This window comes from Eublepharis macularius, chromosome 14, assembly GCF_028583425.1.
Source record: "Eublepharis macularius isolate TG4126 chromosome 14, MPM_Emac_v1.0, whole genome shotgun sequence".
In the NCBI taxonomy this organism is placed as follows: Eukaryota; Metazoa; Chordata; class Lepidosauria; order Squamata; family Eublepharidae; genus Eublepharis; species Eublepharis macularius.
In genome coordinates, this window is record NC_072803.1 from 42,245,576 (window position 1) to 42,269,178 (window position 23,603).

The 23,603-nt window shown below is 45.6% G+C and overlaps 1 protein-coding gene across 6 annotated transcripts in view; it reads right to left on the minus strand.

The window, feature by feature from the left end:
* DAB2IP (DAB2 interacting protein) overlaps positions 1-23,603 on the minus strand; it is a 262,662-nt gene that overhangs the window by 172,007 nt on the left and 67,052 nt on the right. For all 6 annotated transcript variants that reach the window (XM_054997156.1, XM_054997154.1, XM_054997157.1 and 3 more), the window contains exon 2: positions 15,209-15,312. In XM_054997156.1, the coding sequence (XP_054853131.1) occupies positions 15,209-15,312 (104 nt within the window). The remainder of the gene's footprint in view (positions 1-15,208; positions 15,313-23,603) is intronic.

Here is a 23,603-nt window from a genome sequence, read left to right on the forward strand (position 1 = left end):
AGACCTCCATCAATTTGGTTAATCCTTTTTAAAACCTAAGCTAGTGGGCACCACCATGCCATTGTGTGGCAGTTTCCTCCCAGATTGCTCCTGTCCCTCCAGCCATGTCCTAGGGGCCAGTATTTGCCCGCCTTAATCCAAGCTGGCAAAATAAAGGGGGGAAGCAGATCTTCTAGGGCCACCATGGTGCAACAAGCCCATCTGTCCCTAGCCAAACCCACAGCAGGCGGATGCAGTGCCTATCCCGAGTGAGGCGAATACAGAGTAGGACCAACTTACTGGCTGTAGGCGAGAGCTGCCAACCCTACAAATCACTTCTCAAAAAGAGAGCAAGAGCGAGAGAGAGAGCACTATTACAGCCCTTTGCACCATCATTTTGTCAAATTATCTGTACAATCACAGCCACCATTATCAACACCAGCCACTGAGAGAGCAGAGACAGCTCCTGCTTCTCCTCCCTAAACGGGTTCGTCTCTTCAGAGCTCGCCGAACTGGAGAAAAGGCACGGCGTGGAGGAGAAAGAGAATCCTGTCACCATGGCAACTGAAGTTGGAAATAGTAGACAGGAATCAATGTCACCTCAATGTGGAACGCGACAGCGACACAGCAAAGAGGGAGGCTTGGCTGGGAGCACAAACAGGCCCGCATGGGTTGTCCTCGGGCCCCACTCTACAGAAAACACTGTTGGCAGGACAGAAGACCTCCAAGTACTGAAAATCAGGAGTTTCTAGGATAGCTAATGATCATACAGGCAACGTATGGGATCTGCGTGCTAGTCATGACTTAATTCTCACATCATCCTAGTTGCTATTCATGTGTTCACAGACTTGTCAGTCATGGATATCCTGATCTATCCAATCTGCATCCTATGTGGCCCTAAGAGCTCAGGCAGATTATAAAAACCCCAGTTCAACTATCCTCATCTCCCTGCCTGTTTCAGTTTTCCACACATAGATCTGTAATGAAAATGGCTGGAGATTTACATTTTTAAAGAAAACGAAATCTGGGAACTAGTGCATTGTTACAATAGAACGTTGTAACATTATAATGGTATAGTGCTAAAGCTGACACTTTTTTAAAAAGCCTGAAAAAAACAGAGGGGTGGGATGGCCGCTATAGGGAATAAAGTATGGAAAATGTCACCAACATAAGCATGACCTGAAAAAAAATATGCCTCTTCCCATGCACAGAGCATCCAAAGGCAATTTAAATGTGATCTTACCCAAAAGATCCTGTCAAACCAGATTTAGGAAAGATTACAGCAAAGCGGGGCAAAACATAGAAGCGGAATGAATAGAGGATAATGCCATGTAGATGATCCTGGAAACAGAGCTGCAGTAAAGATGCCAAGGAGGAGCAAAGCATCCTTATGGAACCAGCTCAAGATTTCTATTCTTGCTTTGCCCCATTTAACTGAGTCATGACTTTCCAAGGAGAGCAAGTAACAATTGAGTGAGTTGGTCACCAGTATTGCTCCATCTAGCAGTATGCAGAATATTACCTCTCCTGTGCTGGTTCTACTTAGCTGCTAAATTGTGGGGAAATTCTCCTGAGCACTTGGCAGGACTACGGAAGTGTTCTGCTTATCACAATTGCTACATGGTGTGATGTGCACCATGGCAAATGAGCACTTGGCCACCGGCCACCAGTATTCATTTTTTCTGCACATGATAGACACAATTGTGATTTTAAATTTTTTTTTTGCATACAAATGGCAGGAAAGAAACAAAATCAGAAATGCCAGCAATGAAAAGGCTCACTGATGACACTATCCAAAAAAGAAGCAGAAACGAAACAGCAATATTTCAACAACTGCATGGTGAGTTGTCACTTTAAATTCACGCCAATTTGCAAATCACCAGGCCAACCTGTGATGAAAGGTGCTGAAGGAGAGTCAAGCATTATTACCACAATTATGATTCCCTACACACTGATCAAAAAGAATAAAATGAGGATTAATATTCCCTATTAGCTTTCCCGTACAGTCTCGCTTTTGAACTGCCTTCCCCCATGGGCTTTAGGAAATGAAAGATAATTTAATAATTTCTGGCTTGGTAACATGAACAGTGCATTGGGGGGAAGTGCATCTTTACAGCATACTTAGCCCTCCCCGCAAAGGGCAGTTTGGATCCTAAGCTCTCTTCTCCTGAGAGGCATAACATTTCCAGTGGGGAGGGGTCCAGGCTGGCTGCCTGAAGCTCCTTCAGGTTCACACAAACAAATGGGAGACAAAGTGGAGGCTTCAAATGAGGCCACCAGAATTGTTTCCAGAGCAAAACGTGTCCTGGGTACAACCCAGAGACCCAGATTCAGGTGCTGTTTTCACTATGGCAGCTTGCTGGGTGACCTTGTGGCAGTTTCTCTCTCTCTCAGTCTAACCTCAAAGGGTTGTCGTGAGGATAAAACGGAGGCGAGAAGAACCCTGGGATACAAATGTATAAAATAAAGTACCAAGTGGCTATGGGGCTTCCTTCTCTGGTGAAACAATCAAAGCATTCTAAGTAGTGCTAAGCCCTCTTGCTAGGAAACATTTCCAGCATGCAAGCCAGCCTTTCAGGGGGCAGAAACACCCGCCAAACCCACTCGCACGTCCATGCATTTCTGTTGGCAGAGGCAAGTCTTTGAGTGAGTCTAGGTGGCACGTTTCAAAGATGCAGAATGGATGTGCTAAATTTGCATTCCTCATTTGTTCTACAGCTAGGCTCTTCCTTTCAATATGAACAGAAGGTGAAATTGTGCATTTGTATCTCAGGTTTCTACCGCGGTGGGTAGCCCAGTTGAGAAATAGAGCAGAAAAAAAGGGGAAAGAATCACATACATCCTAGGAGGTCTCTGCCTGCAACTTAGGCAGCCTCTGTCCATAAAATGGGGTTCTTTTGCTCTCTTTTTCTCTTGCCACAAAAGAGTCATTTGCACAGACAGCCACCCTGTTGAGAAGCTCTTGAAAGGGGAGGGGGAGATTATCCACAATTCTGCCATGCATTGCTCTTTTAGCAAAACGGGTCACAGTCCCGAGAACTGTAGCCTGTCATCACGTTTCCTACTTGATGCTCTCAATAAACTCACTGTAGGTTCTGTAATGCATCCCAGCATCCAATCGTTTTCAGCAATGCACCCTCATAAACAGCCATCTAATTGCACACTTGGCCTGTTGGGAACTCAGGGTCGACTTGATAAAAATGTAAAGGCACAGACCAGGGTGAAAATGAAGCACATGTGTGTACTTTGAAGTACACTGTTTCTGAACATTGAGATTCCAAATAATTTACCAGGACTAATACTCATTCTCCACAAATTTACTTAATAACCTTTATGTACACATGAAGTTGTTTTGTACTTAATCAGACTTTGGTCTATCAAAGTTGTTTTGTACTTAATCATACATTGGTCTATCAATGTTGGTGTTCTCTGTTTTGACTGGGGTCTAATGCCAAGATCTTTCACATCTCCTATTACTTGAGTTTTTGAAAGGAGATGCCGGGGATTGAAACAAAGACTTTCTGCATGTAAAACAGCTGCTCTGCCACTGAGGCACAGCCCCTACCCACATAAAACCATTTAAACTTGTGGCCATCTTTGCACATGTCCCCAGGATATAGTTGGAAGTACTTACCCTGATGAAGCTATGGAGGCCCAGGACAAAGCCTGGCTGAAAGATCTCCCAGGACCACCCCCAGGACCACCCCCCCCACACACACATACACCACCATGAGTTCCATGATGAAAGATGAGTGGGATATACATGTAATCAGTAAGTATCTTGTGGCTGAGAGTTCCATAAATTATTGGTGCATTGCACACAAAGTAGTGCTTTCTTTTGTCTGTCTTGCACTAGTGCCAAATCAGCTTTACTGAGAGACCCTAAGCTATAAAATTTGATGTGCACAGCAAAAAATGTTGAGTGGATCAAACAAACAAATGCCAATTTATATCTGTACAGCTAGCGAAATTGCCAGGACTTTCAGGGGTCACTTCATTTTCCTCTCTGTCCTCTTCCCCACAATATTGCCCCCAGAATATTTTATTAACAGACATTTTAAAGTCATTTAAAAGTGCTGTGCAGTGTGGTGGGCTGAAGTACTCTTATTTCCCCCACCCCACAACTGTTCTGATACTCGAAAAGTCATGGACTGTGGACAAGAGTGTCGCACTTCATTTTAAATGACTGTAAAATGGTGGCAGCATCCTCATGGCGGCCACAAAGACACTATCACTTCTAGTTTGGTCCCAAGATTTGAAGGTTGGCAAGACTATTGTGGTTGACTAGCAACAGCCATTGAGGGCACTCATTTCTTAAAGCTATAGGTGCTGATTTTGTTGTTTTGGAGGGTTTTAATTTCTCAAACTTTCCCCCTCAAGATTTCAGATTTTTCTGAAAATCTGGGGCTTTTCTCAGATTTGTAGAAAGATCTGTCTTATCTGACCATAGATCCACTTTCTTGATTTAAGCATCTACAGATGGGGGCATATTGAAAATTATATATATTGATCAATAATCAATAAAGCCTATTACCAACATGGTCACAGAAGCCAGAGTAGAGTCCTGAAGGAGGACTTCTCTCCTCAGCTGTAGCCTTCTACTTTCTCTTGTATGAACAAATGGTTGCCTTACTTTCCTATACAGAAAAGTAGAGATCATGGTGCTTGGCAGAGCTTAGGTTAACTCCTTTTCTTGACACAGTGGCATAACTGGGATGGAGTAAGAGGGCAGCTCCCAGGCACAACCAAGAAGAGGTCACAGGTGCCCCTCTCTCAGAGGGGTCCTGGTAGTGCCATGATACAGTCAGCTCACCCGTATGTCAAAACGAGTGGGCCATAAGTGGATACAGAATGACACCCTGCTCTTGCTATCATGGGCACAGAAAAGAGCCCAGTTACCCTGCAGGTTTGGGGTGTTGGTGGTGAGTGGCCAACTGGCTGACTGCCTCTCCATCCCTCTCCCCTTCCCCTTGATGGCCCTTATGGCCACTTCCTTTTACACTTGGCTAAAAGAAACACCCACATCTATGGGGCTGGATTGTGCCAGCAGATCTGTATACAAAGGTTTTTGCAAAAGGTAGAGGTGACCTTGACTGTCCCCCCCTCCCTATCCATCTTTGATACCTCCCACTTCACATACCAATGACTGAAGCCACTGATAAATCCTCCAAAATCATTTACATATAATTTCTCACCGGCACCAAGAGTCGTTATCTGAATCCAGTTGCCGTTGACAGTTTAATGATAATCGGTTTCTGTTTATGTATCATCTAGGATAATGTTCTTATTCTTCTTAAAATTCAATCCTCTGTTTTTTTTTAAAGGGAAGCAGTCACAGACCAAAATTATAGTAATTTTCCCTTCTGGTTTGAGCGGTTTAGTAAACAATTAGGTTTCAATTAAAGACTGGGTGTTCCTGCTGTGGGGAGCGCCAGTTCATTCTGTCTTGGCTTTCCTCAGAAGCCATACGAGGCAGAATTCTCCAAAAGGAAATTGTGCCATTAAAATATAATTTACTTGAATGCATTGTGTGGGGGGGGGGGCAGGGGAACTGATTTGGAACTAAATGGCAGATTTGTCTATCTGGCAGCAGCTTTAAAAAGATCTTTTAATATATTACATGAATCCAGATTCCAGACCCATCATTGTAAGGAGTTGGTTTGGGAAGGGTGGCTAAATGGATTTTTGCAGCCTGGGAATTCTGTTCACTGTGACTGACACGGAAGTGAAACAAGACACAGAAACCTATACTTGTTCCTGTGGCCAGATGTTCACTAAGGCAGATGCCGTAGAAGAATCTTACTAAGGAAATTTAGAGGCTATGGCAGACTATTTACTCTACATTCAGAAAATCCTGGTTTAACAGGCAATAGACTGAGGAAAGAAAGTGGGGTTTTTTTACTCAATGATAATTAAATTGTGAAATTCACTGTCAGTGGATGTAATGACAGCCACCAGAACAGATGGCTTTAAAAGGGGATTCAACAGATTCATGGAGGAGAGGTCCGTCAGTGGCTACTAGCCATGGTAACTGAAGGGAATTGCCATATGCAGAGGTAGAAATCCTCTGAAGACTAGCAACAGGAGGCAATATCAGAGGCCTTGGCCTCATTGCCCTGCTGGCCTTCCAGGGCAACAGGCTGGCCATCATTAAACAGCACCGTGGTCTAGATGGAGCATTGGTCTGGTCCAGCAAGGTGGTTCTTATGTTCTGATCCTCAAAATCTTTCATTAAAGGATCTTGGGTGCTGGGAAAGACTTTTCTCTGCAAGAGATCCTGGAGACTCATGGCTAGTAAGAATAGGAAAGGCAAAGCTTGATTGGTCATTCAGCTGACTCTATTCAAGTAAATACGGTAGACTGGAATCACACAATTTGGGCTTTTCTAAAGGCCCCAACTCATAGCGAAGGTCTGCAAGATCCAGTATATGGGTGGTAGGTGGGTTGCCAGGTCTCCTCCATGTTGCCTGATGGCACCTGAGGAAAGTGGGGGGAAATAGAGGTGTGCAGAGACGTTGTGATGGTGTGCTGATGTCATGTCCGTAGAAAACCGTAAGTGAGGTTATGGTGTCAGAAGGGTGCATTAGGATCTGCCAAAAACTCTATGGTTTAACCATAGAATTTAATAATCTTCTAGCATCTTTCTGACTTCGTGATGCCACTTCTGGTTTTTGCTGGAAGTGACATCAGCACACTGGCATGATGCCAGTGTGCCTGTGTTCTGGATGACTCTGGTCAGGCCTGATTTAGATATAGGTGTGCACTTAAGAAGTCCTGAGCATTTAGTTAGCTTTCCTGTATCAAATCATTTAACTCCTGGCAAAAGGTACACCACAGGTAATGTCTGAGGTTCATTACCAGGTATTGTACACAAGTAATACAATTATGGAATCTCTGCTTCCATTTTAAGCCTTTATTATTACAAAATAATTATTCAGAATTCTTAATATCAACTCAATCAACAGAAAATCAATTATAACTACATAGATTATTAAAGAAGAGCATTACATGAGCCTCAAAAAGTATCTTACCCAAAGATACAAAGGTCACAGGCAAGGAGCCCTTTCTAAGAAGAAGCTCTTGATCAAGTTAGCCTGTCAGATTTATAGACTTTCAAAACATCTTCTTACAATGGCTCTGTCCTGCTTCACAGCCTCAAAATCTCGGCTAACTTATCTTATGATTTCATACCCCATGCAAGGTTTTCCATATTTGAAGCATCTTCTTAAAACATGTAACCATAGATAGTCCGTCCTTGCTATTGCTTATTTTAACAAAGTCTGTATAGAATTAGTAATTACAAATTTCTCATACATCTGAATATCTTTTGGTCCTCCACCAATATCTCTCGCCTTGAATAATGTTGTCAGCCTCTATGAAGCTAGACATTGTCTTCGGTGTGTAAAGTGCTGTCAAATTGCAGCTGACTTACAGTGACCCCATTGGGTTTTTAAGGCAAGAGATGACCATAGGTGGTTTGCCATTGCCTGCTTTTGCATTGCAAGCCTGGACTCCCTTGGCGGTCTCCCATCCAAGCACTGACCAGGGCTGATCCCTCTTGGCTTCTGAGATCTGATGAGGTCAGGCCTGCTTGCTTAGATGGCTTTTAAAAAAAGGATCAAAGAACTTCTTGGTGGATTGTCTTATCATTTGATGCTTGATTAAGTCCATGTTATCAACATTATTTTGCATATGTCACTTTTCACACAGCCTTATGGGAAGTGCAGTTCTCCCATCACATCATTGAATTACATGACTTGACCGCTGTGACCCCAGGGAGAATCACTTCTCCTACTGAATGAATGCAAAAGCCCCTACAAGGCAAAGACGTAAAACTCTATCATGATAGCTATTGCCCAGCTGCAAAGTTGTTCAGGGTGGATGGTGGGCAGGCAATAGATCATAAGTGTGACTCACAAATGGTTATGGTTGCTGAACACAATACATTAACCTATCAAACATGTTCATAGTGAAGTTTGTGGCATCCCTCCCAAGAACCTCGTTTGTTGCCCCAAGACTTCAGTTCTTTGTACCTTGGCTTCCTGGTTGCTTTGCTAACCAAAAGTAATAATATCTCTATTTACTAACAAATGATAGTAACAATTGCTAGTCCCCAGAGGGTGAAGTGCAGCAGTTCCTAATACTTCTTTTCTGGTTAATGAGGGGTGATGGTACAGAATTACAATTGTCCCCTGGCTAATTTTTTGCAGGAATCTGGGCTGCTGTATATCCTGAGCTTTAAAACTAAAACCATTCATCTGAAGGGAGGCATCTCTCCTGGGACTGCCTAGAAATAATAGCTGGACACGGAGTCGCAAACCATTCCTCACCAAAGAAAAATACTGACTTCTCTCATCAAGATCTCCCTCTGGGTGATTCTTTTCAAATCATTTCTCGAACTGAAAGCCTGAAAAAATATAGCACAGCATAAGAGGGCCCGACTGGAAGAGGGAGGGAGCCCAGCCAGTTCTTAAGTTTTCTTCAGATGTTAAAACACCCTCCCCCTCCCTCTGCAACCAAATGGATGGTTAATTGGGAACAGAGTCTTGGAAGCAGTTCAGCAGGGTGGACTGCAGTGTGAAGTGGATATACTCTCTCTCTCTCTCTCTCTCTCTCTCTCTCCTCTCTCTCTCTCTCTCTCTCTCACTCTCAGAGCTTTCCAGTCCAGGAGGCACCACTGATCCACTGGGAGACAGATCATAGACACTCACCTTCTAGTAGAGTGTGTGTGTGTGTGGGGGGGGGGAGTTACTCAGAGACCACTTGGAGAATTTTGAAGGTAGAGAGGCAGCTGATTTGGGGATACACAAAGCATAGGGAAGAGAAAATCTATGACCTCTGCTGGTTAGTATCCAAGAACAGGCACTTCCTCCTCTTCTGCATAGCCAAATCACCAACTCCATCCATTCTCATTAGCCCAGAATGTGGCTGGTATAGCTCTTCATTAAGAGTTTGGCAGAAAGTTTCTGCCTCTTCTCTTCTACAGCTTCTCTACTATTGATTTGCTGCTGTTCTGTTTTTCTTTGCGGGTTTAATATAAATGTATCTATTTCATTTGGATGCTTTTATTCAAACATTTTTGGAAAAGCAGGATTAATATATAAGAGTTAATAAAGAGTGTTGCCTCTCTCCTACCACATTTTAGAGAATACTGAAGCTTACCAACTTTGGTGTAGCCTTTCAGCTATTTCTATCCATGGATGCTTCAGAATTCTCCAGCCTACTGAAGACCTGCAGGTTGTTCAGCTGCCCATTTCTTATGCCTCCTGGATCTTCTGGGTTCCTGGCTTGCCTTGTTCTCCTTGCCTTCCTATAGGGTTGCCAATTTACATTTATTTTGGAAAGGCTCTTTTTCTAACTGGCTGTCACCCAAGGAGAAGAAGATATTTCCCCCTTCACTAGAAAAGTATCACCAGCTACATTTTTGTTAAGTTTAAAGGCTGGTGAAGCTGTAGCATAGTGGTTCATTGTTGCACTGAAAATCAGCACTCTGCTGGTTCAAATCCCACTATTGCCATGAGCTCAGTGGGTGGTCTTGGGTAAGCCACTCCTCTCAGCCCCAGCTCCCCAGCTGGATTGTGGAGATAACAACACTGACGTTGTTCACCGTTCTGAGTGGGGCACTGATCTGTCTAGAAGAGCGGTAAATAAGCGCAGTTATTATAGGCGCCCTGTTGGAAAAAACAGTTGGCAATGCTGCTCTGTGCCCTACTTCCTGGTAATAGCACACAGCACCTCCTGTCTTTAGGTCCAGAGTGAGAAGGAAGAATTCTCTCCCCCAGCACATCTTGGCCCCAGGGCTTTGGGGCTTTGCTTATTTACTTCCTTTATACCCTACCTTTCTCTCCAATGGGGACCCAAAGTGGCTTATGTCATCTCCTTGCCTCTATTTTATCCTCACAACAACCCTGTGAGGTAGGTTAGGCCAAGGATGCATAACTGGTTCTTAAAGTCATCCGGCAAGCTTCCACGGCAGAGTGGAGATTCAACTTGGGTCCCCCAAATCCTAGCCTGACACCCTAACCACTACACCCCACAGGCTCTGCCTTCACTGGTTGTGCCTTCCAGGAATCTGAACACTGTGCAGTCATTGCTTAATTATTTTTAATAATGTAACAAGTATGGCTAGTGTGCTGGACTAGGATCTAGGAGATCCAGGTTTGCATCCCCACTCTGCCATGGAAGCTTGCTGGGTGACCTTGGGCCAGTCACACAGTCAGCCTAACCTACCTCAAAGGGTTGTTGTGAGAGTAAAATGGAGGAGAGGAGAATGATGTGAGTCACTTTGGGGCCTCATTGGAGAGAAAGGCAGGGTATAAGTGAGGTAAATAAATAAATAATATCAATCACAATTATACCCTTGTCCTTCCTCCATCAAACTCAAGCTGGCATTCTTGAAAGGCATCCAGTTTTATCCTTACAGCAGTCCTTCAAGGTAGGCTAGATCGAGAGAGAGGTGACTGGACCAGTGTCACTCAATAACCTTCACGGCTGAGCAGGGGTTCAAAACGAGGGCTCCAAGATCCAACTCTGTGTGCTTCTCCCTATCTTCCCCCTTCGGCTCAATGTACTGAATGCGTCAAAGAGACAAGAGGAGTAAAGGATTGACAGATAGGCAGCAAAACCCCACAACAATATTTTTAGATTTTCCCCCCTACATGTCAGTGACAAATATGTATCTTGACAAATTCAGAAGAGGTTGGCATATCAGAGCCTGTTTAAGAGACTGCTCAGGGCTTTCATCTAAATGCCTGGGCCATCTTGCCTTTCTAGCCGCAAAAATCTTTTTACATCCTGAACGGTTTATAAAGTCCTCAGAGCTCCCAGATCTGCCCTTCCACACAAACAGGGAATGCAGATACATGGCTGGCCCTGAAGGGCAGCAAAGGCTTGTGCAAGCGAAGACTCCAGGTTCAATCCCCAGCATGCCCAGTTAAGGGATCTCAGGAAAGATCTCTTCTGGAAACCTTGGGAGGCAATGACAGACAGCACTGAACACATAGGGATAATTGGTATAATTGGCTACAGCAATTGGCATGAGCTGTGTGTGTTTTTTTTTAAGGATAAGACAAATTCATGAAGGAGAGGTCTATCAATGGCTGTTAGTCAAGATGTCTTAATGGAACCTCCATGATCAGAGGCAGTTTCTCTCTGAGCGCTGGGGATAAATGGGACTTCACCCTCATTGCTCAGCATGCAGGATCCCCAAAAGTACCTGGCCACAGGGAGCATCTTTGGCTTAATTTACTACAAGAATACTTGATACCCTAGGCTCTACTGACGCAACAGCAGATGACCATAACCTTACCAGTTAATGGGTGGATGGTAGCAAGTCATCGTATTCCCCCAGATTTGGCTGTGGTTTTGAGTATGTCTACTCTTCTCTATCCTGGAAGCCAGCTTCCCACTTTGATTCTTTGCACCGTGGTCAGCAGAATATTAAGCTATAAGCATCATCATGCGATTGCCAAACTGAAAACTCCCAAAGATCTCCAAGAGCCACAGCAGAAAGTCTTCCTACCAACAACATTGTTGCAGTTTGGGCTCTTGGCATTCAGAGGGAAACCACCTCCCCGCTAGATAATAAGCACCTCCTGGGCACCCAACCTATCCCAAGACCCCTCCCGCAGAACATCACCACCACACCACACCTAATACAGGGATCTGGTCTTCTTTGGAAGCCCTGCCTTATGCGCCCCTATCTCTTGCTTGTGGTGTGGTGGCACCACAGTTGCGGAAGGCCTTCCTCTTAGCTACCCACCTGGTACCATGAAGCTTAGGCATCAGGAAGACTTTGGATTTTGGTTGATCTGGGATACAGGCTTTACACCTGAAGTGACCTGTTTATTATAATGTGTATTCTCTTTTTAACACATTCTTTGTCCTGTAAAATGCTTGTCACATATGGCACCAGGGTAGGAATCCCAGGTCCCTTGGTGGGGGCAGGGATCCCCTCTGTCCCCGACCTGTCTCAAGAGTGCTCCTGCATTTCACACTGGGCCAATTTGGGCCCCAAATGGGCTGAACAGGATCTGTTTGGGCCCAAATCTACCTGCTGCAAAGCACACACGTGCCTCTGCAATGATGTGTCTTCCTGGAAGTGATGTTGTCACATGGGGGCACACAAGCGCGAGGAGGACTCCCAAGACGGTGCAAAGATGAATGCCCAGTCCCCCACTCCCGCTGAGACAGTAAGGGGACCTGGCCACCCTATACCAGAGATGGCAAATTTCACTTTCTGTCCTAAACAAGAGACACAGAGTTTCTAATCAGACAATGTTGTTATATAAAACCAGGAAAAGTGAACTGGCAGTTCTCATCTGAGTGCAAGAGATAAAGTACCCATGTGATTTATCACCACTCTTACATCACCTGTTTGCAGTACACATATATAAAATGTGTACTGGAAATGCCTACAGGTACCTTAGCCTTTCCTACCAGGCTAGTTCCACAGCTGTGAAATCTTGTCTGTGTATCTTTGTCTATGTCTCTATGTTTATTCTGAGTTTGTTCCGTCCTGTTCCCAAATAAAAAGGTCTTTCACAGATCACTGTTTTCATGTTCCTGGGCCATAACACACCTCTACCATCTGTAGAATCTAGTTCCCCTATATTTACTTCGTATACTATTTTAAACTCTTGCTCCCCTGCATATGTTTCTTTTACTGACTGGATACTGAGTTCTGACTTGTACGGGATATGACTGACAGTTTTTGACTGAGAGTTGTTCTATTTTTAAATTAGCTGCCTTGGAACCTTTTTTTTAAGTTGAGATTTGTATTGTTAAAATAAAGCAAGCAAGCTCAGGTGAATGGGTCACAGAAGCTGGAGTCTTCAAGTAGCTTCCCACTCCCCCATCAGGTCTTGAGGCTCTCAGGAAATGGTGGGGCCACAGAAAGCTGTCCAGGACTCACTAACACTCAAGGGCCTGGTTGGTCAGATTTCTGTGGTAAGGGCTAATAGCTCAGCTACTGGACTCCTGACCAGAAACACTACTTAATGGCCAGAGCCCCGCTTGGAAAGCTTCATGCCACAGCTTCAGACTTCTCAGGTTTTGCACAGCACTGTTCCATGGGGGTCTTAGCCAACTCTTCCTCTCACAGTATCACCGCAAGTCACTTCATCCCAAGAAGTGTTTCCTCAGCAGTGTTCCCTTCTCCCTTCAGGAAGCAGTAATCCCATGAATAACCACTGGCCCTCACATTCAACTTTCACAGGCCTCTCACACAAATCCTCCATAACCCTCATCTTTTCCCACTCCCCTTATCCAGTGATGTTGCTTGAGGGAAACAGACTCACAGGGCAAATGGCTGAAGTCAGAATTCTCAGGAAGCTGCCAGGGCTCCAACAGAGCCCATCACTGACTAGAATCCTGCCACTCTCTCTCTAACCACAACCCTACCCCCCCCCCCAGGCTGGACTCTCAACTTGCTTCATTTTCCAGGATAGAGGGAAGGGGTGGGCACACATAAAAACAACAGGAGGCAGCATACTTGGGGGGAGGGAGTAAACACTTCCCACAACAAAACCCCTAAAGAATTCTCTCTGCCCACTGTGAGGGGGAACAACTCACAGCCAGGACATTCCTTTACAAAACAAATAGCCCCTATTTGGGGCAGCAAGTGCCCTGCTGTAGAAGATACATGGCCACTCTCTGGCCATCCAGCACTTTTGTGCTTTAACTCCCAACGCTATTCCCCCAGCGTGGTGCCCATGGATGGGTCTCCCTGCACTCCTTTGCTTCTTCAATTAAGCTTCTTTCCCCACATCAAGCAGTTGACGCTTTCCAGCCAAAAAGATAAGATCTAAGGTGGTACTGAATGAGGCTGTTTCGTGACTCCTGGGATAGTTTGGCATACTGTATTGTTTTAATTAATTTTAGTAACCTATACAAACTGTGATAAGGGATTTAATTTGGTGAATTGTGACGGCCTATGGCTATAGACAATAAACTCTTTTGACTTGACTTTCCACAACCTCATTGGAGCAGGAGGTGCTCCAGAAGTAAAGACAGCTGCTACCACATTACAATTCACTTTCCTCAGTGATATTTGGTTCCATCGGCAGTGATTTACTTGGCACTTTCCTAGGATTGTTCATTATTTTATATGGCTCCTTTCTGGCCAAATGGAATGTAGCTAACATTGGACTGTAGTCACTGCAGCACCAGTAAAATAGGGAGTTCATAGCAGTAGGGCAGTCACCCCAAATGAAGTCCGTGGGTGCCAAGGTGCCCATTAGGGTTGCCAGGTCTCTAACCTTAAAGATTTCTGGGATAGAGTCTGTGGACGGTCATGTCTGACCCAGAAGCGATGTCAATTCTGGACAATGCTGGAGGACTGGATTCCTGGAGTATAACTTGAAAGTTATGTCCCTTCTTGGTTGGATGTCATTCCTCCCCCCCGCATCAACTTTTTCTCTTGCCATGAACATTAATGGAAGTGGGAATGCAAGTGCAATGGTGGGAAATTGTTCACTAGACATGGTCACTTGGTAAGCCTAGAGCTCACCAATGGGTTTCCTGGCACCCATTTGCTTCTTCAACAAAGCAACTCTAACCCTAAAGCAGAGAACCAGTTATGGATTTTCCCCACCTTGTTAAAGCAGAAGATGCTTCAGTAGGAAAACACAGAAGGCATCACCTTTGAGTCAGCAGGGAGCACCAGTTCAGAAACATCTGCCTGCATTGTACAAAGATGCTTGATTTGTAACCTTGTAACATGTTGTAATTGGCCCCGGTACCCCATGGCAGCCAGTTTGTAACAGCACCTTCTCCCCATTCTCAAAATTCTAGAAATACCCACAGACTCATCAAGATTGGAGATCACTAGCTCACAGCCTGCCAGCTGAGCCAGAACCTGTTGTCACTCAAGTACTGTTGGTGCTAAAGTTCCAGATGCACTGAGCACATTTTGGGTCTCAATGCTCACATGTTCCCAATGTTATTTTCATCTTCTTATTTCAGTCAACCCTTTTGGTTTTCTGCTTTTCACTGTTAACACTGTAGATCTGTTTGTATTGTGTATGCATGTCATGTGGGTTTCCCCCCAGTTTATGCAGTGTTTATGCACAGGATGCACATATCGCATGCACTGATGATTTATGAACAGGTCCCTTTGCTCGAACCCTTGTCTTCCTGAGGCTTTTGGTTGGATAATGTTTTTTAAGAGTTTCTAAAATAAGATTCCACCCACCGAGGACATCCAGCTCTTGCAGTAAAAGATACTCACCGTGACGCGGAACGGGGTTGGGGCAGCCGGCTCCATGCTGGGGTTCTTCTCCGGCCCCCCGCTGGGCATCCCACGTCTTTGCCCAGTCCTCTCTGGTGGGGAATCTGAGAACAGAACAAAAGTGAAAAGGAGATGAAAAAACAAAGCAAGCAGGACTCTCTCTCTCTCTCTCTCTCTCTCTCTCTCTGTGTTTGTGTAGGAATGACAGTCACAATACATAAATGTATAGGCCATGCATGCTCCAGGCAAGGTACCCTTGGGAAAGGAAGCAATGTCTCAGGTGTCTCTCATGATGTACTGCCTCCACCCACCACAATCCTTTTGTTTTAGCCAGCAACTTTCCAGAGCTTAAAGTCTTCGGTGGGTAAGGAGACCCAAGTAACAATAGGTGGAATTCCTCCACTTACAATCAACCTGAAAAACAGATGAAGATGACACCCAGTAGGCATCCTACATTTTTTAAAAACTTAAATGCTTCATAAATTGGCAAGGCTTCCACTCCCCATCATGTTTCTGATGCATCATCAAGAGAGCTAAGTGGCCTAGAGAACGTCCTACACCCTGTACCCCTCCCAAGCCTACATGGAAGCTCTTCAGAAGCCCTCAGCACTGTGCAGGGTGAGATACTGGTATATAGTTCAACAGAGCTGGTACTCTCCAGGCCAGAAGAAGCACTGGCTAAAGTGTTAGCAGCCATACCCCTTCTCCCTATTGAAAGGGCATCTTATGAATTTGAAATATCATAAGCCCCTTCTTCATGTGCCTTAAGCACAAAATACTGCCTGGCCAGGCAGGACAGATGCTGACCCCAGCCAGAGTTGGAAAATTACCAGAAGGCCTGTCAGGCTGACTAGCTGCCCCTCCACGCCCTGGAGAAGAACTTAAGTAAAACAAAAAAGGATCTTCCAGGAGTGCCTGCATATCTCATCAACACCATTCCATACCTTCCTCACCCCTCCTTCCTAATCTGGATATGATAAGCCCTTCCATTCAGCAGTCATGGGACATCAAGCACTTTTCTCACCTAGGCCGTTTCCAGACGGCCCCCCGCCTCGCGAAACGTCGCGCGTCGTTGCGCAGAAAACGCGAAATATCGCGTTTTCTCGTGCGAGTTTTGCGCGACGTCGCGCAAAACTCGCGCGAGAAAATGCGATATTTTGCGTTTTCTGCGCAACGACGCGCGACGACGCGCGACGTTTCGCAAGGCGGGGGGCCGTCTGGAAACGGCCCTATAGTTCCTCCCAGATATGCTCAATCAAACCTTTCTTGATTTATTGTTTCACCTCCAGACAAGCCATCAAGCTATTGTTTCAGGAGCAGAAGACGTAATTCTGCCCCAGAGTATGTTTCACATTATAGTTGGGCTGCCCCAAGCCCTATGCTGTGTGTGTTCTGGACTCATCCACATACTCTCAGATTATGCCTGAACCTTCTGTTCCCCTTCTGTGAGACACTGGCTGTCCTCACTACCACTTCCACATGGATTGGGTTGCTTCTCCATGTCATAAAAATAGCAGAAACAGCTCTTCTCTCCCTTCAGGATGGGTAAATATCACCCTATCCCATTTTCTCTTTCCATTTCCTCCCTGTTTTCTAGTTAGCTCTGTATCTATGCTGTGTATGAATCCTGTGTGTTTGCCTTTACTGCTTAATAAAAAACCATTCCTGTTGAACACCTGCCTGTTTTTTTCAGAGAGTTCTGCAAAGGAATGATCCTGGTGGATCATTGGTGGAGACATCCCAGTTACCTCCACTTGCTGCTGCTTCTTGTATGCTAATTCCCCCAGCTCACAAGGAGACCCTCCAGTTTAGGGTAACAGATGGAGTCCTATAACCCTACCAAGATCCTCCTGGGAGTGCCTTGGGGCCTCCAATCTTTTCAGACTTGAAAACAGGGTTTTTAAAATACGGACAAAATCAGGCTCCCCAAAGCTAATGAGCAAGTCTTGATCCAATTCAGATCCACCCCATTACTAGTTACAAACAGGCTTGGCAAGTATTTTTTAAAACTTCTCCTTCCACAGCAGGTTCTGCTTACATTCCAGTGGGATCATCTGACTACCCTTCCTGGTTCTAACACCAATAGCTATCTAACAGCAGGAGCAGCTGTTGGCTGAACTGTTGTGATGTCACAGAGAGTACAAATGGCTATATAACTGATAGGAAGGACAAGTTCAGGCACAGATTCTCAAAAGATCAATGCAGTTGTTGCAAGGAGGGGTGGAAAATCTCTTTGGGGGGGGCAGGGGAGACACACACTCCTCTAAGGCCAACTGGCTGTTGCTGCAATAAAGTGAGGAGGATTCAAAATAAACTGGCTAAATTTAAGAGTGAAATCCTCCCTATTACTAGTTTTCTCTGGGACACAAGTCAGCTGGACCTCCCTCATCACTAAGGCACACCATGTTGCCACACTGCTGAAGCACTGGCGGTCTACGTAGGTCTGCTCAGTGCCTGGATGGGAGATCCACCCTGAGTTCCATGCTAAAAAAAAAAGACTGGGTAAAAATACAATAATAATAAGTAAATGGGGGGGGGGGATAACCAGATGTTGCGCTGAGAACATGGAGAACCACAGGCATACTTCTAGGATGGGTGAGCAAAAATTCCCAGTGTTGTTTTCATGGTAAGTTCATCAATGTTTTGTCTAACCTTTTGATTTCCTGCTTTTCATCGTTAGTGCAGTAGATCTGTTTGTACTGTGCATGTATGTCCTATGTTCACCCCGCCAACCAGAGCTTATGTGGTGTTCATGTGTATGATGAACATGAGGATTTATTCACCCACAAAAAAGTAAAAAATGAGTACGTTTTATGAGAAAAGTTTGATGCCTGGAAACAGAAAACAGTGGAATAATAAAGAATCACAGGTTCAAGTTTCGCAAGGTGGGGCAGAATCAAAATGGGGACATCTGAGGGGGGAGAATTGAAATGGTGACTTCTGAGTCAAAACAGCAGGGATAAGACTTTCAAAAAAACACCTCTCGCCCAATGTAGCTCCTTGGATCGTGGCCCAGAGTTACATTTACAAGAGCAGTGTTTGCAAAACAATTGCGCACCCACGGAAAAAGCAGCAACCAGCTCGGAAACCTGCAGTAATCTGGAGAGAGCACTCTCCAGTTTCCAAAGTGATCAGTATGCAAGAGGAGGGAAACAAGAGCGAGAGAGACGGAGACTCACTCAGAAGGCATTACTAATCACAGCGCTTAGCTAAACAGTCGCGAATATCAGTCAAGTACAATATTTCACCGGCGGGCGTGCCTGATCACCAATATTATGACATTGCGGCGACCCACAGCTGGGAACGTTACAGCAGAGAACAATGGCTGCGGCTGCAACACAGAGGGAAAGAAATAGCATGTGGGGCAGAGCCTGGGGGAGGAGGGCAGCACAAATTGGCATGTCGGGAAACACAAGCAGCAACCTATACTTTGAAGTGACTGAAACAATGCACCATGCAGAACTGGCAAAGCACAGGGAGCACTTTTGTTGGCCGCTTTGCCACTCCCCCTTTGCCAAGCAGAGCTATCTCCTTTGCCTTTTTCAAATCTCTTCCTCCTGCTCTCCAAACTGAGGCTAACACCCCACCTCCATGCATGCTCGTCCTTCCATATTTCCTCCCCTGTTGACATTCAAAGCATTCAGAAGCCTTCCAAAGCAGCTGCCACATCTCTCTTTGGCACATTGGCTGCTCAGCCTATTGCTTTGCGCCATTACCACCACAAAGTCCCTTAGATGTGTTACGGTGTGGACTAGAAACTTGCAGTAGCCAAAGAACTGGCTAGTTGGTTCAAATCATTATGGAAAATTCAGCCCACTCACCATCGCATACACCTGATTGCTAGTTTTTGCCAAGAAGGCGCAATTAAAAAAAAAATCCACTACCATTCCCTATTGTTTCTGTTTCCCTGAATGTCCTAACTGTTGTTCATTATTGTACTTTGCTCAGTGAAGTCCTCGCTGTTGATTATATTGTATTTTCACTTGCACTTGTACAATCCACCTTGCATCTCAGTGAGAAAAGTGGACAACCAACCAACCAACCAACCAACCAACCAACCAACCAACCAACCAACCAACCAACCAACCAACCAACCAACCAACCAACCAACCAACCAACCAACCAACCAACCAACCAACCAACCAACCAAACAAATTCCCCTGCCCATGTGTAAGTCCTAGACTAATGCTCTCTCCTAACCCTTGCCCTTCCCTAGCCACACCTGTCCTTAGGTATTCTACAATGTTGTCTCTGACAACATTGTGTTAACTTGATAGACTGCTTAAGAATATCTGAAACTACCAGAGAGGTGCCGTTAACCCTGCCATGTCCTCCCAAAGAAAGTTCTTTTCTATCTCTCCAAGTGCATGGGACAGGCTACTGTAGCTCAGTGGTTGGGTAACAGCAGTCTGTACACGCTTCAAAGGAGACTGCTGCTTCAGAAGAGGAGCATGGCTGAAGATGGCAGATGGCAGGGCTGTTAAGTAGGCATGTCTAAAGAAGGGGTAGAGCCACCAAGCCAAGTCCAAACAATCCTACAGGATATATCCTTTGCATTTAATCCTGGGTTTTCAATTCCCCCAAGCTACAGCAAAATAACAACAATAATAGTCAAGTATCTGGCAACGTTTTTGATCTTTGGGGGGGGGGTGCATCAGTCCTCACAAAGCAAAAAGGGAAAAATGGAACACAACCCCCCCCCCCCAATAATTCATCAGGCCAAAACATTCCCAAGTCTTAGGCTGCAGTTGATATATGTGCTAACCTTGCACGGGAGTAAAATGTTTGCAAGGTCATTTTCATAAGGGCTGCTTAAAGGAGGAGGTGGGGAAAGGTGACACACCTGGAATATGTAAAATCAAAACAGAGAAGCTAAAGCCTAGAGTGGGTGACTCCACGGCAGAGCACCTGCTTTGCGTGCAGAGGTTTCATTTGTAAACCAATCTCCCTGAACAGCCCTTTAATTCCTCTTTCCCCTTTGGTATGAGAGCCAGTGTGGTATAGTGATTAGAGTGTCAGACTAGGATCTGGGAGGGCCAGGTTCTAATCCCCACTCTGCATGGCAGCTGGCTTGGTGACCTTGGCACAGTCACACAGTCTCAGCTTATCTTACTTCGCAGGGTTGTTGTGAGGTAAGTTCGGCTTTATTCAGAAATGCTTTATATGCATATTTAAGCCTGCCTCTTTTTCACACACACATGCATGCACGCACATATCCCAACAGCAGGTAAAGGGCTGAAAAGCTGAAAAGTGGCACATGTGTATTTAGCAAACTGGAACAGTTCCAGAAGCTATCTGTTCTGCTTTCTACACCTCCACAGTTTTAAATAAAACACTTCCTCCTTCCAGGGAAACAGCTCTGGCCTATCTGTTGAAGAACCCCGCAAACCAATGTGAGGAACAAGGAAACAGAGTACATAAACAAATAATGTTTTAAAAGATTCTGGGAACATGCTCAACAGCGAACACTCAGTTTGTCTGCCGTGCTGGCATTAGGCTTCACTACTATGCAACGTGAACTGATATGTGCTCTGCAGCACAGCGTAGCTCCTCCAGTGCTGCATATTGCAGAGCATGATCAAGCGGGGCAGTCTCACTGCCTTTCAGAAATGCTAGTTTGCCAGCCCCTTACCACACTTAGGAGACCTCTTGCCCCTGCGCAAACTAAGATTGTGCCACAATTATGCCCACACAATCAGGAAGGTCATGGCGCAGAGGTGGAGTATCTGCTTGGCACGCAGAAGTTCCCATGTTCAATCCCCAGCAACTCCAGGTGGTCGGTGATGTGAAAGACCTCTTCTTGAGACCCTGGAGAGCTGCTTCCAGGGACAGCAGGCAATATTGATCTCAATAAGCCAAATGTCTGACTCAGTTCAAGGAAGCTTCATGTATTCGGTCAGAAGGGGATGGGTGGTCACCAGGGACAAGGCCTTTCTGACAGTGGCCTCACTCTTTGAAACTCCCTTGCCACCACACTAACCAGAATGGACAGTTTTAGGCAACAGGTAAAAGACTTAGTTGTTTTTTATTGGCTCTTTGGTCCATTGGCTTGTGTGCTCTTCCCCCTCTGCTGTGTGACCCGTATGCTCATTTATAAATCTCAACAATATTTTCATGTGATTTTATGATGCAAAAAGCAGCCTCGTTTTTTGAAGGCAGCTTTAATTGTAAGCCGCCTCTGAAGTCAGTAGCCCAAAGAGTTGGCAGCAGTAGCCACCTATCAAATTAATAAATCTCATTAAAGGAGCCCCCGATAAGCTTCTAAAAAAGCTCTGGGTTCTGTGGAAAACAGCCTGAAAGAAGATGCTTTATCTCCATAAGAAGTCTGCATTGCTTTTAGCCACAGGCTATGCCAGCTTTATCAGCAACAACTGGCATATACCTGGGGTGGGGGGAACATTGCTTTCTCCACTGCTATAAACAAACTAATAGAATTAAATAAGACACATCACATCACAGGAGCCAATTTTAAAAGGGGAGGGACAGTTCAGTGTCCACATCATAATTCCTGCCTATTGTATTCCATATTGGATGCACACAATTGACCCAAACCAACCATCCAACCAACACAAAATTGCACATTACGCTGAGATGCTACACAGGCCAGAAGTCCACCTTCATTTGTCTCAGAGTGGATGGACACAGGACCCAAGATCCAAACAATACGCAGAAAGCTGCAAATGATGGTAGCAGGCAAGAGACTGTGGACAGACCCAGAACTGCTCCATCGTATCCATGACATTCCCAAGCGACACCCTTGAGACTCAAAAAGGCACTTTCAGAATCACTTGTAAAAACACCCAGCTCAGAAATTAAATTTTGGCTGCGCTACTCAAAAGCCAGCGGAGTGAATCTTGTAGAACCTCATTTGAGTCCTTCCACCCTAATCACAACAGCATAGGAAAGTTGGCAGAGGGCTGCCTAAGCGGCCTGGGAGTCTCTCGCTCCTGGCACTTATCCCCTCCTGCCCGGCATGGTTTCTGCTGTGCGCTAATCATGCCCTTCTGCCTGATAGGACTCCCAAATGGGATCGTCTTTCATATCCCAATGGCTGGCATCGCTAAGCCCCTCTTTACAGACTGTTAACTTCCCTGGTTGAGGAGGCCATCCGTGTCATTACGGAGAGATTTGGAGGGTTTTAAGTTAATAACATGCTGCGGACTTGTGGATGGCACATGCCATGTGGATGGCTAAGCCCCCTGAATCAGCTGCGATCTGGATCCAATAAATGGACAAATGAAGGTTTAATCTGTGCATTTCTGTGTGAGAGGAGGAGGAGGAGGAAGCAGCCTCTGATGCCTCTGACTGCCTCACTCTATGCTTTAGCGGGCCATAACACCCACCCTGTTTGCTTATGGGGTCTCTTGCAGCTGCTAATAAATGACGCTCATGGCACGGCAACGCGAATGAGGCCCAGGAGGACCACTTGCCTTCTCCAGTCCCCCCAAAGAAAACAGCTGGGGCTTGTCTGCAGTCACTGCTGTCAGGAGGATACTGAATTACAATTTATGCAAAGAGCCATCCTATCTGTCAAGGCTGCCAGTGTTTGCCTTGGGGCAGCAGGACGGGAACCAGAAAGCCTGGGAGCCTGGCATCAGATCAGACTCTTACTCACTTGCAGGGCTTTTTTTCTGGGAAAAGAGGTGGTGGAACTCAGCGGGTTGCCCTCGGAGAAAATGGTCACATGGCTGGTGGTCCCGCCCCCCTGATCTCCAGACCAAGGGGAGTTTAGATTGTCCTCTGCGCCACAGTGCAGAGGGCAATCTCAACTCCCCTCTGTCTGGAGATCAGGGGGCAGGGCCACCAGCCATGTGACCATTTTCAAGAGGTTCCGGAACTCCATTCCCCCGCGTTCCCCCTGAAAAAAAGCCCTGCTCACTTGCACCTCCAAGGCAGCAGGCCAGAAGTGGGAACCCTAGACCCTCCACAGCATCAGGCAAGATCTTGCAGGAAGGGCCTTTTTAAACTGGGGAGGCATCAGAACACGTCAACTGCCTGTTACTTCCTTCTGTAAAAATGCCCAAAGCCCATTCCAGACAAAGGCAGGACAGCTGAAGCCTCATGGAAGCTCTGAAGAACTTGTTGGGGCTATCCAGATAGACTGGCCTGAAGCAACAGCAAAAAGCATCCTCCTCCAACCTTGAAAAATGCAGCTATAGCAAAAATGCACTAATGAAGAGGTGCTGGCAGGAAAGCCAATTGCTGCCATTGGTAAAATTGTTCAGGTTTTGGAGTGGGATGGGCAGGCAGGTGGAAGACTTAAAGGAATGACAGGCAGAAGCAGGAGGAGGCCTCGCAAAGGAGTTGGAAGGGGAAACTGTCCAAAGACATAAAGGAAGAAGAGAAGGCAACAGAGAGCAGCCTGGGAGAGAAAGGGGCGAGAGAGGGCTGCTGT